The following is a 15608-nucleotide window of genomic DNA, read 5'->3' as shown; positions in this document are numbered from 1 at the left end:
CTTTTTATGCTATTTTGTATTTTGCAGATGAGGCTCTCTGTCACTGGTACAATATCTCAGAGCATTTTAGCAGTTATCATGAAGTTTTGCAGTGTTTATCTTACACAGCTGAATTCTCCTCCTGTTTCAGGAGTAGTGCAGTGGAATGCAGTGGAAAAGACCCGTGGCCACCCAGATCAGAGGTTTTTGTTCTGAGGTCCCTATATGGTTCTGCTAGACTGAGAGATGGAGTGAAGTCTGTCTCTGCTCCTTGTTTGGGAAGCTAGTGGGAGGGAACAGGCCAAGGGGCTATATAACCTAACAGCTTTCAGCTTCACAGTGTACTGTCCCAGAGCAGCTATCCCCAGCCAAGCACTGTCAGGGTAAGTGGCACTGAACCAACAGTTTGACAGATTTCAGGAGGACTTTTACTAACAAAGAAAAAGCAGAAACTGTTCAGGAGGATATATTATTCTTCCGTAGCTTGTCCTATATTTCATATTAAAATTGTACTGATAAACATTTTATATTTTATTGCCTTTATATTTAAGATATTTTACAGTCTTAGAAAAAGTGTAGTTCTACCAAGTCATTTCACCTGTAACATCAGCAGTAAAATAATATTAAAAGGTATATTTAAAATATTTACATGTTTGAAATTATGAGAGTGTTCCTATTTAAACACACTGGGCCAAATTCACCCCTGGCATATCTGCTTTGGATTCAATAGATTAAATTGGCCAATTGGATCTAGCTATAGGATGGGATTCAGTTTATGGTTTCTCATAGATGTGTCTTAGTGCTGTAGACTTACTGTACATTGGCATGCTGGGTTAGAAAAGGTTATTGGGAGCATGGTTTTAAATGTGCTAAATATGTGAAAGATCGTGATATTGGTAGCTTGCATGATATGATGATGATGATGATGTCTATTTACACAGAAAACTACCCATTGTGTAAAACACCAAGCATTCTATATAAGAAATGGATTACAGATAGAATGTTTCTTATGCGTTTGGAATCTTTTATCAGTCTTGTGCGGGAGGTTCTGGGATCAGTTTTCTCTCTCTCTGAACAGAAAGCATGCAGCAACAAGGAGGCTAACAACTAAATCCGTGTTTTAATCACCTGAGATGTATAGTGCATGTTTACCTTATTCCACAATGTTGTGTTAATTGCTACCGTAGAATGTTACTGCTGCACTCCATGGCAGTCCTGAGCTGTAAATCAGTTTGACTGCAGAGAGTCCTGTCTGAAATCATTCAGCTTTGATTTCTTCAACTTTGGTGCTTTATTACTAAATATGGTTTTCATTTAGAGTCCCCTAAGCTCAGAAATGTAGCATTTCCTTCTCCCTTCCCCCAAGTGATTTTTGGCACAGCACTAGTTTGCCTTGGTTTGAGCAAACCCCCTGACCTCGAACTCTGTTCCAAAAGCAGACTTTTGAGAGTCTATTTCCTAATTAGGAAATGATTTGTTCCAAACTGGGCTGTTCATGCATGGTAGATAAGTCGTACTCCATTAAGTGAATGCTTAAACACAAATAGCTCTTGCCCCTAAGAAATGCATAATTGTATACAACTGTAAAACGCCTCCTTTTTTCCCCAATACATAAAACCTAGAACATTTCAAGTTAGCATTTATGTATCAACTTTTCTGCTGGCAGCCAGCATCTCTGCAGCATACAGTAGCTGAACTGGGCAGTGTCTCCTGGATTCCTTTTCTGCACAGTGGCAGTACAAATCGCATTTTGGGGGAATTTTCCATTTTTCACTCTTTAGTCTGTTCTGCTGTTGAGGCTGCCCAACATGCACTCCCCTTCACCTCAGCAGTGCATCACTTCAACCTGACTCCCACCCTCTCCTACATTTCTAACCCCCCCACCCCCCCACCCCGTTTCAGAATTTCTTAATGAGTGTGTGCAGTCAACTGTGTCTCTTCTTGTCCCTGTCTCACTTAACCCTCAACACAGTTTTGAAACACTGAATTCCACATGTAGGCCTTTGGAAGCCAAACAGTGGGTCCAGAGCTATTCAGAGGATTCTCCCTAACAATATGAACTGCTGACAAATGTGTCTCTGCAGCTCTGCACAGTACTTGTTTTTCTCATGGATTTCATTCAAAATACTTCAAAGCATTTTATGTGTCACTTTCCTTACAACATCATTTTAGAAAAGGAACTAATTTTAGTGGTATTTAATCCATCTGGGAACCATGGCAAAATAAACATGGATAGTAGCAGAGAGTGATCTTCTAGACAACTTTGGAATGAGGCTGCAATGTGTTTTGAGGCTGTTTTAAATGAAGATGCTGTCTATGATTTCCAGCTTTAATTTCAAGGGAGGACATCTTTGCTGAAGCACTAGATACTGTTTGGAAAGGGGTTTGATTAGCATAATCACTGTCTCTTTTTAAACAAACAAGCAATTGTGTGTATGAAATGAGGTGTTCATGTTAGTGCAGTTTCTAGTGTCCATAACAAAAATGCCACTATTATAATGGTTCCCATCTGACAACATTGTTGGCAAACTCAAGGAAGCCCATGGCAAGCTACCCTCTCACCCTTAGAAGTGTTCATCTAGGGCAGGAGTTTGGCCTGGTGATGGGCAGCACTGGGAAACTTGCACTGCCCCTTCCTGCACTGTACCTTTTATCTCTAGAGCTGTCAGTTCAGCACTGAATGTATACACTAAAATATAAATGTATGTACCATCCTCAAGCCATTAAAACTCCATCTCTCCAAAGATCAGACTTCCTGTCCTTCAGGGGAAATTCCATTGAATAACATTGAATTCCTGTGAGTTGTTTTGTTTTTGTTTTAAACACCTCCCCTTTCTGCAGGGCAGGTGGAATATGAGGCTCCTGCACTCTGAGATTAACACTCTCTTTTGAATCCCTACACTGTCTGTTAATAATGTTCTTGTTCCTACTGGATGTCATGCTTATCCTGACCATGGCAGGTCCACTTCATGCAGCAGCCCCTGCATTTTGCCTGCAGAATTGTTCCATTGTCTGTGTGTTATTTTTGTAGGGCTGGTTTTGTCTGAAAGGCCTGAGGACGTTGACGTAGAAGATGTGCGAGGAAGAGGACAGCACTGCCCTGGTTTGTGACAATGGATCAGGACTTTGTAAGGCTGGCTTTGCTGGGGATGATGCTCCAAGAGCAGTTTTTCCTTCCATTGTGGGTCGTCCCAGGCACCAGGTGAATTATCAGTTCAATAATTCTGAACACCCAAATGGCGGGGTGGAGGGGGGTAAACAGAATGTATTAGAGATAGTAGTGACTCACCTCCTTAAATATCAACACCATTTCCTCGAGCACCCAGTTCTTCCCTGAAAGTACTTGCCAACCCAAGTCCTGCTTAGTTTGAGATCTGATGAGACCACAGAGCCAGGTGCTGTAGCTGCAAGTCATTAATTTGCATGATATTTCCAGATACAATAAGACCAGGCAGGCCCTGCAGGTGTACATGTCTGAGTTATCTCTGATCTGTTGTCTGGTGGGAGAAGTCCTTTTCCTGAAAGTTTTCAATATCCCTTCCTTTTTCCCTTGGCTCTGTATCACCCTGTCACTGGGCCCACCATCTTCTCTGCTTTCCAGTGGTTAAAAAAAATTAGATGTGTGTACAAATGTTGACCACTCTAAAAGCTGGTTGAAAACATGGGGTGGGGGTGGAGTTAAAACAAAATGACCAAAAAATGTTGCCAGTTTTTTTCATTGAAATTTAAAAACTTCTGATTTTTTTTCACCCAGCTTTCCTAGGAACCTTGTTCTGCTTTATTTACTTGCCAGAAAGAATTTCATAAGCTTGGAGGGTGGGGGAAAGGGGTGGTTAGTTCCCAGATAAGTATTTTACAACATAACATAGAACAGGCCGTATCATGTGTGCTAAGGCATTTTTCATCTGAATGCTATAGAATTTACACAGCTTATGAGCCACATCCTTAGCAGCACAAGCTAGAGCAAGCTGCAGGCAGTTACTGTGGTATTGAGGCACCTAGATCACACCTTGCTGGGCTGGCTGCTGGGACTGGGGGCTTCAGGATCAGCTTGGGGGGCTCTGCTCCAATCTAGGATCCCTGTGCAATGGGAATCCTCCAGTGGCTGGGTAAATTAGTTTTAGGGTAATTTAGGACTAGGCACCTGATCCTCAGCTCACTGAAGACAATCGCAAGGTTCCCATTGATTTCAGGAGGCTTTGGATCAGATTCTAGTACAGTAACACTGTAATGAGAGTAAAGCTATCCTAACGTAGCTCATGATCTGACCATGTAGCTGAAAGCGTTCACACTCTTCCTGGTCTCCTTTTGGAACTATGAAAGAAGCTAACAGCATGGCATTTGAATTCCATCTGTTCTGTGTCTGAGGCAGATTAGTTAGAGTAAAACAAACTGGCAGCTAGTACCTGTTTTGAATCATTTTATGCTTATTATACTGGACAATTCATTGCATGGACTGTTGGGTACCTTGCAATGGTTTAAGTGTTTTGTATCATGGAGAGGATGAGTGAGAAGCTCTGAAGCTAAGTGCCTGAGACTTCCACAGCATGAGCAAGAGGATGCTGCTGTGCCTGCAGAGGCTCCCCCACCCCTGGGGCAAGTTTACAGATGATTCGTTTTTTCTATTTTCTTTTTGCTTTTAAATCGAGGCTGCATAGCGATCATGCAAACAGCGTATGGCATTTTAAGCTCTCTGTGAAAGGGACCCAATATATCTCTACTTACCACAACAGGGCCCAAATCCTGCTTGAGACCTCTGGGCACTAGCATACTGCAAATAATAAATAGTAATTCAAATGCCATTTTCAGTAGCCAGTGTACTGATTATATTCATTGTTCAAAAACAGATTAGTCATAATGAAAATAAGTGCTTGCATGCAATTGCATGCAGAATCATCCACATCCTGGATCAGCTCTCAGACTGTCTCACGGAGCTACAGACATCACAAAATCACAAGATCAAAGTAATCAGTCTCCAAGATGGATCAGTCTGAGAAGCAAAAGGGTTGGAGTATGTAATTATCATGCTCTGACAAGAACACAATACAGTAAAAGCAGCCAACTGTATTTACATTTTCAAAATTGCCAACATTTTTAATAGCTAGCGATAGCTGTTCTTCCACTCTGGAAAATACAGCCAAATATAGCCCTTGGGTAAATTTGAAAAATGTAGTGTTTACCACTAAATGGCACTATTTACCACTAAATGGCACTATGTAGAGTTTTTTCTCTCCAGAGATGTATTTGGTTGAGTGATAGTTTCTTCCATGACTACTACTTAGGGATCAAATTATTATTTAAAAATCCATCTTTAATTTCTCTACATTGTATTGGTGATTTTTATATTTAGGCTTGTGTTGCTTACTCTGCATACTTAATTATAATAAGAACATGAACTCCAGAGCTTTATAATATTGTAAGTAAACGAACGATGTAATTTTTGCATTAAAGATAAAAGTAATACTCCCAAGATTAGTAGTCAATGAATGTTTTGTAAACTTGCTACCAGTGTGTAAAATTGCATATGTTTATTTCACAGTTAGTGTACTGATTGCTTCTTAGCACCTCTCACTGAGATAGTCACATTCTTTATGTAATTTATTAGGGCGTGATGGTGGGTATGGGTCAAAAAGACAGCTACGTAGGGGATGAAGCTCAAAGCAAGAGAGGTATCCTGACTTTGAAATACCCCATAGAACATGGCATCATCACAAACTGGGACGACATGGAGAAGGTATTTAAACATTTTGTTTACATAAGTCACCAGTTAGACATAATTACTTGGGTGCAATAGCGAAAGATTACAAAGTAATTTGAAGGTTGAAGTGTCATGCTATCCAGTAGTATTGTATTTTATTTTTGAATATTGGAGCTGATCTAGTAATAATTAACATATATTCAGCACCCCAGAGCTAATGAGTGTTAGTTATTATTTTACTCTCCAAGGTGACGTGTACACCTGGCTAGTTATTGTAAGGTATGTGAATATTATACCCATTTTGTAGATGGGGAAGCTGAATCAGAGAGGTTGACTTGAGTAAGGCCACATGTGTCCCGATCCTGCAAAGCATTTAAACTCACCCGTGACTTTGAAGTCAGTGGGACTACTCATGCGAGCAATGTTATGCATATGCTTAGCAGGACTGGGGCCCTAATGAGTCAATTGCAGAGCCACCATTCAAATCCAAGACTTAGTGCCTCTAGAGCCAGGTCTGTTGCCACAGACTGTTGAAACTTATCTATAAGATGCTGATGATGTAGCTATTTAAAGTAGTTCTACAGAACTAGAGCAGTTCGGAACTGTGCAAGCAGTACAACACATCACAAAAGTGCTCAGGCCTAGACAGAAGTGTTCCTATTGGCTTTAACAGCAGCAGGATCAGCGCTTTAGCAAGATAGTGACACTTCCCCAATCCAAAGGCCCAAAGTGCAAACTGATCTGTGACCACCAATGCTTTGGAAACAATTATATATATATATATATATATATAAAATTCAATACAAAGAAACAATATACAAGATGTTACTGTTCATCAGAATGTTAACTCCCTCACTGTAGCTGACTTGGCCCAAGATTTTGTGTTGGGGAAGAATGAGAGTTAATAGTGGGAAGGCAATAGATAACAAGATTTTTTTTTCTTTTTAAAAATCCTGTTAACTGAATCTGTTTAGAATAAAAGCAAATTGCTTGTGGAGCTAGTTATGAATTCCAAGGAAACAACTGACCTCGGAGAAATTCTACAGATAAGCATAGGATATATCCACCCATGAAATCTAGTCTTTTCCATCTAGGAAACAGTTTTCAGTAGTCCTGTTATCTACTGAACACTATTACAAAGCCATGCAGATGTTATAGATAGAGGCCAACACCAAAGACACATTGAGGAATATTGGGAAACTGGATTTATTTGCTGATAGAACTTTTGAGGAGTCTGCCCCAGGTCTGAAGGGCCAAATTCATTGGATCCTAAGGTGTGTCCGATTTTACTGATGTTGCTCATTAGAAAGAGTCACAAAATTATTGTAGCAAAGAACAGTGCGTAAACACAAAAACTGATCATTGCCTGTATGGATGCCACTTTTATTATAAGTCATTCCACCTACAAAGAGTCACACTGCAGTCTCTACGTTGCTTATGTAAATCTATTTTCATGGACCTTTTCCCTTTCCATCTGGAGTGAGAGGTTTTCTTCACTTCTCTAAATGGACAGATGGCTAGTGTGGAAAAAAAATAATTAATCCAAACCAAACTGTGATCCAAGTTATTTCAGTGGATGCTGTTTCACTGTACATTTTTCTCCAAACCAAAAACAACATAAAGGTCTTTATCTGCTTTTTGAAGCTCAATGTATTTATTTTGTGTTAACTTAGGAGTCCCCAAACTGATTTTCAATAAGCAAAACATTATTAGTGGTAAAACCTGAAGTAGGTTGCAGGTGCTGATCACTTAGCTTTTCACTATGAATTCAGGCATGTCCATCCGGGATAACTGCATGTCAGATATTGTTGGCCAATTTCTGGTGCTAGAAGCACTTGTAGCTGCGGGGCATGGTATGTGGCTGGAAGTAACTGCTATGCTTATGGACTGTTGGTTGCTGATGTTTCTTCATTTTGCCTTTTCTTATTGTCTCCAGATCTGGCATCATTCTTTCTACAATGAGCTGCGTGTTGCCCCTGAAGAGCACCCTACTCTGCTTACTGAGGCTCCATTGAATCCAAAAGCCAACCGAGAGAAAATGACCCAGGTAAGCATACCAGTATCTGAATATAGTATGGTCATTACTAGCTATTTAGAAAGGCTAGAGTGCTTCCCTTCTATGCAGAGCAAATGACAGATGGGGTGCCAGGTAAATTAAGAGACAAGCAACAAAGGATAAATTTTCATACCTAGAGAATCACATGAACAGAGATCACCCACATCAAAGCTCCCCAGTAAGTCAATTAAATTAATGAAATAATGTTTAACTTCATAGGAGAAAGAGTAGCAGCCGTGTTAGTCTGTATTCGCAAAAAGAAAAGGAGTACTTGTGGCACCTTAGTCTCTAAGGTGCCACAAGTACTCCTTTCCTCATAGGAGAAAGAGCATTCAGAGTGAAGGTATTACTGTACTCATTGTCTGCTGTGCTAAAATGCCAGTAAAACCTAGTCACTTTTGGGTTAATATGTACCACAGGTCATACAAATTTAGAAACTGTAGTTAGGGTTGAATATAAAGTAGCAGCCAGAGCTCTGAATTTCTATCCTTTGCCCTGGTTAAGTTAGATTTCCTAACCATATTTTTCAAAAGCTATAATATGGTGAAAGGACCAGGACCCAAACCCCTTTCTGACACTGTAATAGCATTGAGAAGCTTCCTCTGAAATCATTTCCATCTCTGTGGATTCTGTATCATTTTTTTACATGATCATTACAGTTAGACTCACAACAATTGTACATCATATGTCATTGATATTCATGATAATAAAATAGTTATGGAAGGGAGGGCAGGGGTGCTAGTTGTCAAATTGTTGTTTGTACTATTGTTGAAACAGTGTTGGTCCCAGGATATTAGAGAGACAAGGTGGGTGAGGCAATGTCTTTTGTTGGACCAACTTCTGTTGGTGCAAGAGGCAAGCTTTTCAAAAGCTTGTCTCTTTCACCAACAGAAGTTGGTCCAATAAAAGACATTGCCTCACCCACCTTGTCTGTCTATTTGTCAAATTTACCATGTTTCTGTAGTTTAAACTTTTTTTATTAGGTCATTGAACCAGCCTATACAAGCTGCCACATTTCAGCATTTAAATCCTTTTTTTTTTTTTAAATAAAAGGCTATTTTAAAAAAGAGTAGTGGGTTTTTTTTCCACTCAAAATTCTGATCTCAGCTATTTGATGAAAACAAAATACTATAAGTGATGCTGTGTGTGTGTTTGTGTGTGTGAGAGAGAAAATGCACACATGAACAAATCCAGAATAGTTGGTGCCTAGCCTACATATATAGAATTTAGACAGAATACCCCTTGATTTTCTCCCTTCCACTGCTTGCCAATAATCTGTACTAACCCCCCCTTTTCCTCTCTCTAATGAGTTACTTATTGTTTGTAATTTTAAAAAATGATTATAGCTACAATGATTTGCTATTGTTACATTTCAGATAATGTTTGAGACCTTCAATGTACCAGCCATGTATGTAGCTATTCAGGCTGTTCTGTCCCTCTATGCTTCTGGACGTACCACGGGTATGTGACTTTGGGATCTTTGGGAAGGGAAAATGTGAAGTTTAAAAAAATGGGAATCTGAGGTCAACTGACATCTGTACTGCTTTCTCAAAGGGATTGTACTAGACTCTGGTGATGGTGTCACCCACAATGTGCCAATCTATGAAGGCTATGCCCTGCCCCATGCCATCATGCGTCTGGACCTGGCTGGCCGAGACTTAACCGACTACCTCATGAAAATTCTCACTGAACGTGGCTATTCCTTTGTGACTACTGGTAAGGACAATAGTAAATTAGAAGATTTGCTTAATGTGTAAAATTCCTGATAGCCTTAAAAGATCAGTGGTTGTTCTTAGAGTTGCAGCAGAAGCATAAAGAAATTGAGCAGAATATAAAATACCCACCCAGCATTACTAAGAGAGAATTTATTTTCACAAGTTGTTTGGAAGAGCTGGTGGGGTAAAGTGATGGACAATCTGTTAAAATGCATGAATCTTTAACTCCCACTCTAAAGTCTGAGTCCTGCCAACAGCTGAACGTGAAATTGTCCGTGACATCAAGGAGAAGTTGTGTTATGTGGCCCTGGACTTTGAAAATGAGATGGCCACTGCTGCTTCTTCCTCCTCTCTGGAGAAGAGCTATGAACTGCCTGATGGGCAGGTGATCACCATAGGTAATGAGCGTTTCCGCTGCCCTGAGACCCTATTCCAACCTTCCTTCATTGGTAAGTTAATTGATTTCTTCTTTTGGTAAATTATGTTAATAGCTCATCCCCGTGCGCCTTAATTCCTAACCACACCCTGCTCCACGTTCGTTTACGTAGACTACAGCATACGGTGCCTATAGATGCATATGTTCTAGTATATATTTTCAGTTAATGTGGGTCTGTATTATAACAGCACCATTCATGTAAAGGAGTTTAATGTCAAGTCACAGTTCATCAGCTAAGTAATATACACTTTCAAAATAAAAACAAAAACTACTCATTCCTGTTCTCCTAGATAGAGATCAGCATCGTTTCATGTATTGTACAGTCAGCTACTGTGCTTTAATAGCCTTGGACCAACAAGTCACTCCCCAGCTCATTAGTAGACAATGTGAAAGCTGATGCATGTTAAGGAGCCAAATGTAATGCTCAAAAAAAAACGTTGAAGGGTCTAATTCAGATATGCCTTAAGTGGGTGAACTACCCCTGGGGTCCTACCCACCACAGCAGCTCAGAACTTGGTCCGAAGATTTTATTTCTGCTTTGTCAGGATCATTGATCATTGCTTCCCTGGGACTCTGTGCACTTCCTATAAATCATAGATACCACTGGAAATTCAAAATTCACTTCTGTTTTCCATTTGTATCCTTGGACCATTAAATGGAAGCTGTGAATACCTGCTCTTCTGACCCTTCCTGGTCTCTCCAAATGCCCTCTGCTCAGATCTCAGGTTTAAATCTCTCTTGGGGTGGAACCACGTGATTCTTCCACTCTCAGAACAGGCCCTGGGCTGTGCTCCCCAGTGATCAGCTGTGATTACCTCAGCAGATGTGACTTATGTTCAGCACCTGCTAGTCTGTTCTCTCCAGGAGCAATGACAGTGGTACCCAGTAACCGAGCAGCCTCCTTAAAGCAAAGTAGTATTTATTTAGAACAAAACCATTTAAGAGAAATTAGGTCTGTCAGCAATAGTCAGACTGGATGAATGTCTTGCTTACCAGGTATCTATCCATATTCCACACAGGGATCCTGGTCTTAGCTTCCTATAGACCCCTAAGGCCCAAAGGGTCTGGATGACATAGTCTGTTCCCTTAACTCACAAAAGAATGTCACTCCCCTCTGCTTCGAGGAGAATCCATTTAAAAGCGGTTCATTCTTTTGATTACCCTCCTTCCCAGAGAGCAAGCTATTTAATTGTTTATAGAGCTTTGATATGTATGTTCCCCCATATTGGCAAAATTGGTGTGTAACTTTGGGTTGGAGACAGGAGGTAGGCCATTGTATTGTAATTTCCCTCTAAGTGTTTGCTAGGAAATGGTAAGTTGCGTGTATTGTGTTGCTTCCCTGCTTCTTTTCTCACAGTCCCCTATTAAAGTAGATCAGTACATTCATACAGGAAAGTCTTATAACCCAATACACAACAACTTCCCCTCATTGACCAGAAAATTATTACATCTCCATATTCTTTTTATGCTGCTCATCATAGATTGTAAACTCTAAGGGGCAGGGATCTTCTCACACCTATTTTTACAGCACCTTGCACAATGGGTCCTGATCCTTATCATGGTCTCTAGATGCTACCGTAATATAAATATTGAATGATCATAATTTGCTTTGATTGGATTTGCCCCCTTTTGCGTTTGCTTTCCATAACTACCAGAGGACAATTAGTTTATTGGCAAGAGATTCACACACAGAGCAGATTTTAAGCAAAATTGGTGAATACTCTTGGAAGGTGAGTATTGAATTTGTAAATACAAAGATTCACACAGGAAACCTGGTGCTAAGAATTACTCATCCCATCAGGGAACAAAAACAGCAAAGTAATATAACCATATATTTAAAAAATAGCCAAGGAAGGCTGTATTTCCTCCCAGAGGTGTTCTTTAACTAGGAAGTGTCACTATTGGTGGATATTAGGAAAAACTTTTTCACTAGGAGGGTGGTGAAACACTGGAACCTGTTACCTAGGGAGGTGGTGGAATCTCCTTTCTTAGATATTTTTAAGGTCAGGCTTGACAAAGCCCTGGCTGGGATGATTTAGTTGGGGATTGGTCCTGCTTTGAGCAGGGGGTTGGACTACATGACCTCCTGAGGTCCCTTCTTCCAACCCTGTTATTCTATGATTCTATTGTACTTTAAGTGTGCTAATAGATGAAAGGAAAATGACACTTTAATTCTTATGTACACTGGCTGTCTAAACCGGAGTATATTTGGCGCCTGTGCCTTAGGAAAGAGGCATTAGCACCATGTCATGCTAGTGAACAGACTTGAGTATAGGCTGCCACGAAACCAAATGGAATCACCTCTAGGTCTTGTGAGAGGGCAGGATTCCCAACCAGCAATAATAGTGTTACACACCTAACGTTCCTAGGACATACATAGGCTAGCCCAGCTCTGAGCTGATTAGTTTTTCTAAAACCAAGATTTCAGTAAAGCTGTAAGGAATTCTTATAATCCGTTTGAAATTGGAAGGAAAATTCTAATGGCGACTCTACTCCTCTTTCATTCCAGACCCTTTGGTTTCTTGTTTGAAACAATTACACAAGCAATCTGTGCCCCAAATAACTGCTGACTTCTGGCCTGGTCTACACCTAAAAATTAGATCAGCCTAGCTACATCACTTAGGGCTGTGAAAATGTTCACACCCTGTGTGACGTAGGTAGGTTGACCTAATCCCCACTGTAGATGCAGCTGGCTTGACAGAAGAATTCTTCTGTCGGCCTAGCTCCCACCTCAGAAAGGTGGATTAACTACATCAATGGGAAAACCCCTTCCGCTGACATGGGAGTTGTCTACACTGCGGCACCACAGCTGCACCGCTGTAGCATAGACATATTCTAAGTAGTTTAGCCGGCAGCAAATGACTCTGCACAAGCCTTGGAGACTGGTGCCTTCTGAACAGCAGCTTCTATTCATTTTACTTAACAGTGTGAAGACTACGTACTCACTTATGGCTTATTCTAAACCTTCTGCTATTTTTTCACAGGCATGGAGTCTGCTGGCATTCATGAAACTACTTACAACAGCATCATGAAGTGTGATATTGATATCAGAAAGGACCTTTATGCAAACAATGTCCTGTCTGGTGGTACTACGATGTACCCGGGGATTGCTGACCGGATGCAGAAGGAAATCACTGCTCTGGCTCCCAGTACGATGAAAATCAAGGTACGGCACAAGTATTTGTAGGCAGATTTTTGCAAAAATGTGTGTGTGGGGCGGTGGGGTTCAACTCTTTCATGTGCATGTTTTCTCAAGTAATCACCCATACATACCCTGCTTGCTAGCAAAAGGCCAGTTTTGCCACCCTGATTCAAGATGAGCTGTACCTTACTCTGGGCTAGACTGTAACTGTATAATCTGCCCTGAGTAAGGGGTGGCAGGTAACTGCATTGCCTCAAAAGGAGAGCAGAGAATGAATTGTGACTGAAACCCAGTTCCTCCCTTGATCCCGGCATGGAGCAAGTTACTTCAGCCCTTTCTGTGTAGGAGGTTACTCCCCCCATGTGCCTGGCCAGTGACTGTCACATGCCAGATTGGGCTCTGTCCAAAGCACAGCCTGAGGATGTGGAGCTGCCCTTTAAACCCAATAACCTGGTGGTTATTGCAGGATGTGGGATTGTGGGATGTGGGAGACCTAGGTTCAAATCCTCTTGCCTGATGTAGAGTAGGGACTTGAACCCAGGTCTTCCACCCGTCAGGTGAGAGCCCTAACCACTGGGCAATGGGATGTTCTGGAGTGGCCCTCTCTGTCTCGCCTGTTGAAGACATCCCAATGACTATTTAAAGATTTTATACTGAGTGGAGCAGGGGCTGGAGCTGGGGTCTCCCACGTCCCAGTGAGTGCCCTAAGCACCAGACTATCGAGTCAATCTTGCTCTCTCTTCCAGTGGATATTTAAGTATTTTATACAAAGTGGGGCAGCTTCCACAGGAGGGATTGAGACCTACCCAGCATACTCAATAAACCAGTAGATAGAGCACTCACCCGGGTGCAAGCCCCTGCTCTACAGAGAGGGGATTTAAATCCAAGCCTTCCACACCCTACATGAGTGCTCTAATCACAGGGCTATTGAAGGGAGGTTTTTATCCAGCTTTTTATCCTCCTCTGTTTTTCTTAAGAAAGGGCTGGCCTGGCTCAGGCACCTGACTCCAGGAGGGGATTCAAAGCTGAGAATCCTGACTGGAGGGAGGTGCCGCCCTCCTGTGTGGAGTTAGGTACCTAACCCTTTTGAGGGTCAGGGCTTAGGCAACACCCAGTTCCCCAGCATTTTGCACTGGCTAGCCTAGGCTGTTCATTCTTTGCTTGCTGGATTCTATGAATCTCTTTGTTAGGGGACAAACTCTCCCCCTGCACTGTGCAGGGAGCCTGGGTGCCTAAGCCAGGGTTGTGAATTCCCATGGTGGCAGGGCACCTAACAGTTAGGTGCTGTAGTGACCTTGTGAATCCCACTCTCAGGGACTTTTGAAAATTTTACTCAAAGTTAACATGTTTCCCATTGATGCCAGGAGTCTAAAGACTCAAAGACACAGCTATTGCTTTCCCTGGGATTTGATCAGGCCCCTACTTAGGAGGGCCAGAAGTGCTCTAGAAGTGTGGGGTGGGGGCACCGGTGCCCCAACTGTGGCCCCGCCCCCACTCCTCCCCTTTCCCCTGGGTCCCTTCCCCACTCTCTCTTCCCTGAGGCCCTGCTCCTGCTCACTCCTCTCCGCTCCCTCCCCCACCCGTCTCTTGCCCTTAAGGCAGGTAAAAAGTGATGGGGCCATAGCCTCCTTTTTTCCCCCTCCCCCCATTCTGCTGCCCCTGCCCCTTCTCCAGGCATTTTCCAACCTTTTCTTTCTGCTGATCACTTGCTAAAAAAAAGTTCCTTTCCTGTCACCACAATCCCCCGGCTCTTGAAATATCACAATCTCCCTGCCATGAAGGAAATGGTTCCACAAACCACAGTGTGAGAACCACGGTCCATCCCTCTGCGCTTGCACGATTGTCCCTTAATATATTTTCCAATCCATTAGCCAGTTTGGCTTTAAATGTTTCAAGGGTTGTAGCTTCCCCTGCTTCACTTGCAGTCACTGGTACTGCTTTGACTGGGAGGGTGCTCAAATTCTCGGTCTCAGCTTGGCTCAGACTATCCCCTGACTATGAAATGTTGGACCGTAGCTCACACGTGAGTGGCCTAATGAAATGTGAGCGATGCCACTGCAGCTTTTCCAAAGGGGTTCCATTAACATCAAGTATCATTGTTAAGTCGGTTTGTCACCAAATATGTTTACCCCATAACACAAGGTGGTATTGTTCTTTAACAGATCATTGCTCCTCCTGAGCGTAAGTACTCCGTCTGGATTGGTGGCTCGATTCTTGCCTCCCTGTCCACCTTCCAGCAGATGTGGATCAGCAAACAGGAATATGATGAAGCTGGCCCATCCATTGTTCACCGCAAATGCTTTTAATCTGCTTATCTGTATATGTATTTTTCAGCACATTGCTGTCAATGTATTCAGGAATAAATACGTTCTTATCATTTCATTCCAAAATCTTTCATAATAATGGCTCTAATTGGTTATGATGTATTTTTTGAATAAATAGTAAATATGCATCTAGTAACCTCTTTTATTTTACAAAAGGGTGTGTGTGCACGTGGGGAGGCTTCTGAACTGGTTTCATCTTCATTCAACAGTGGTAATAGCAGAAAACACTTATGTACCTGTCCCAGCCTTATTCGCATT

At 41.9% G+C, this 15608-nt stretch overlaps 1 protein-coding gene across 1 annotated transcript; it reads left to right on the top strand.

Annotated features, from left to right (window-relative positions):
* The first annotated feature begins 233 nt into the window (after positions 1-233).
* On the top strand, positions 234-15482 carry ACTA2 (actin alpha 2, smooth muscle). Its single transcript, XM_037905036.2, has 9 exons — positions 234-362; positions 3011-3181; positions 5585-5713; positions 7614-7724; positions 9110-9194; positions 9288-9449; positions 9706-9897; positions 12869-13050; positions 15189-15482. The coding sequence occupies exons 2-9, from the start codon at positions 3053-3055 to the stop codon at positions 15330-15332; spliced, it is 1134 nt and encodes a 377-aa protein (XP_037760964.1). The 5' UTR covers positions 234-362; positions 3011-3052; the 3' UTR covers positions 15333-15482.
* Positions 15483-15608: the final 126 nt, after the last annotated feature.

Source organism: Chelonia mydas, chromosome 7 (assembly GCF_015237465.2).
Source record: "Chelonia mydas isolate rCheMyd1 chromosome 7, rCheMyd1.pri.v2, whole genome shotgun sequence".
NCBI classification, from domain to species: domain Eukaryota; kingdom Metazoa; phylum Chordata; order Testudines; family Cheloniidae; genus Chelonia; species Chelonia mydas.
This window is presented reverse-complemented; position numbering and strand designations above follow the sequence as displayed.

Excerpts from the sequence above, each read along its gene's own strand:
- ACTA2 (XM_037905036.2), top strand. The coding sequence starts at position 3,053 with ATGTGCGAGGAAGAGGACAGCACTGCCCTGGTTTGTGACAATGGATCA. Across the intron at positions 7,725-9,109 it reads ACCGAGAGAAAATGACCCAG|ATAATGTTTGAGACCTTCAA; the intron begins GTAAGCATACCA and ends GTTACATTTCAG. Across the intron at positions 13,051-15,188 it reads CCAGTACGATGAAAATCAAG|ATCATTGCTCCTCCTGAGCG; the intron begins GTACGGCACAAG and ends GTTCTTTAACAG.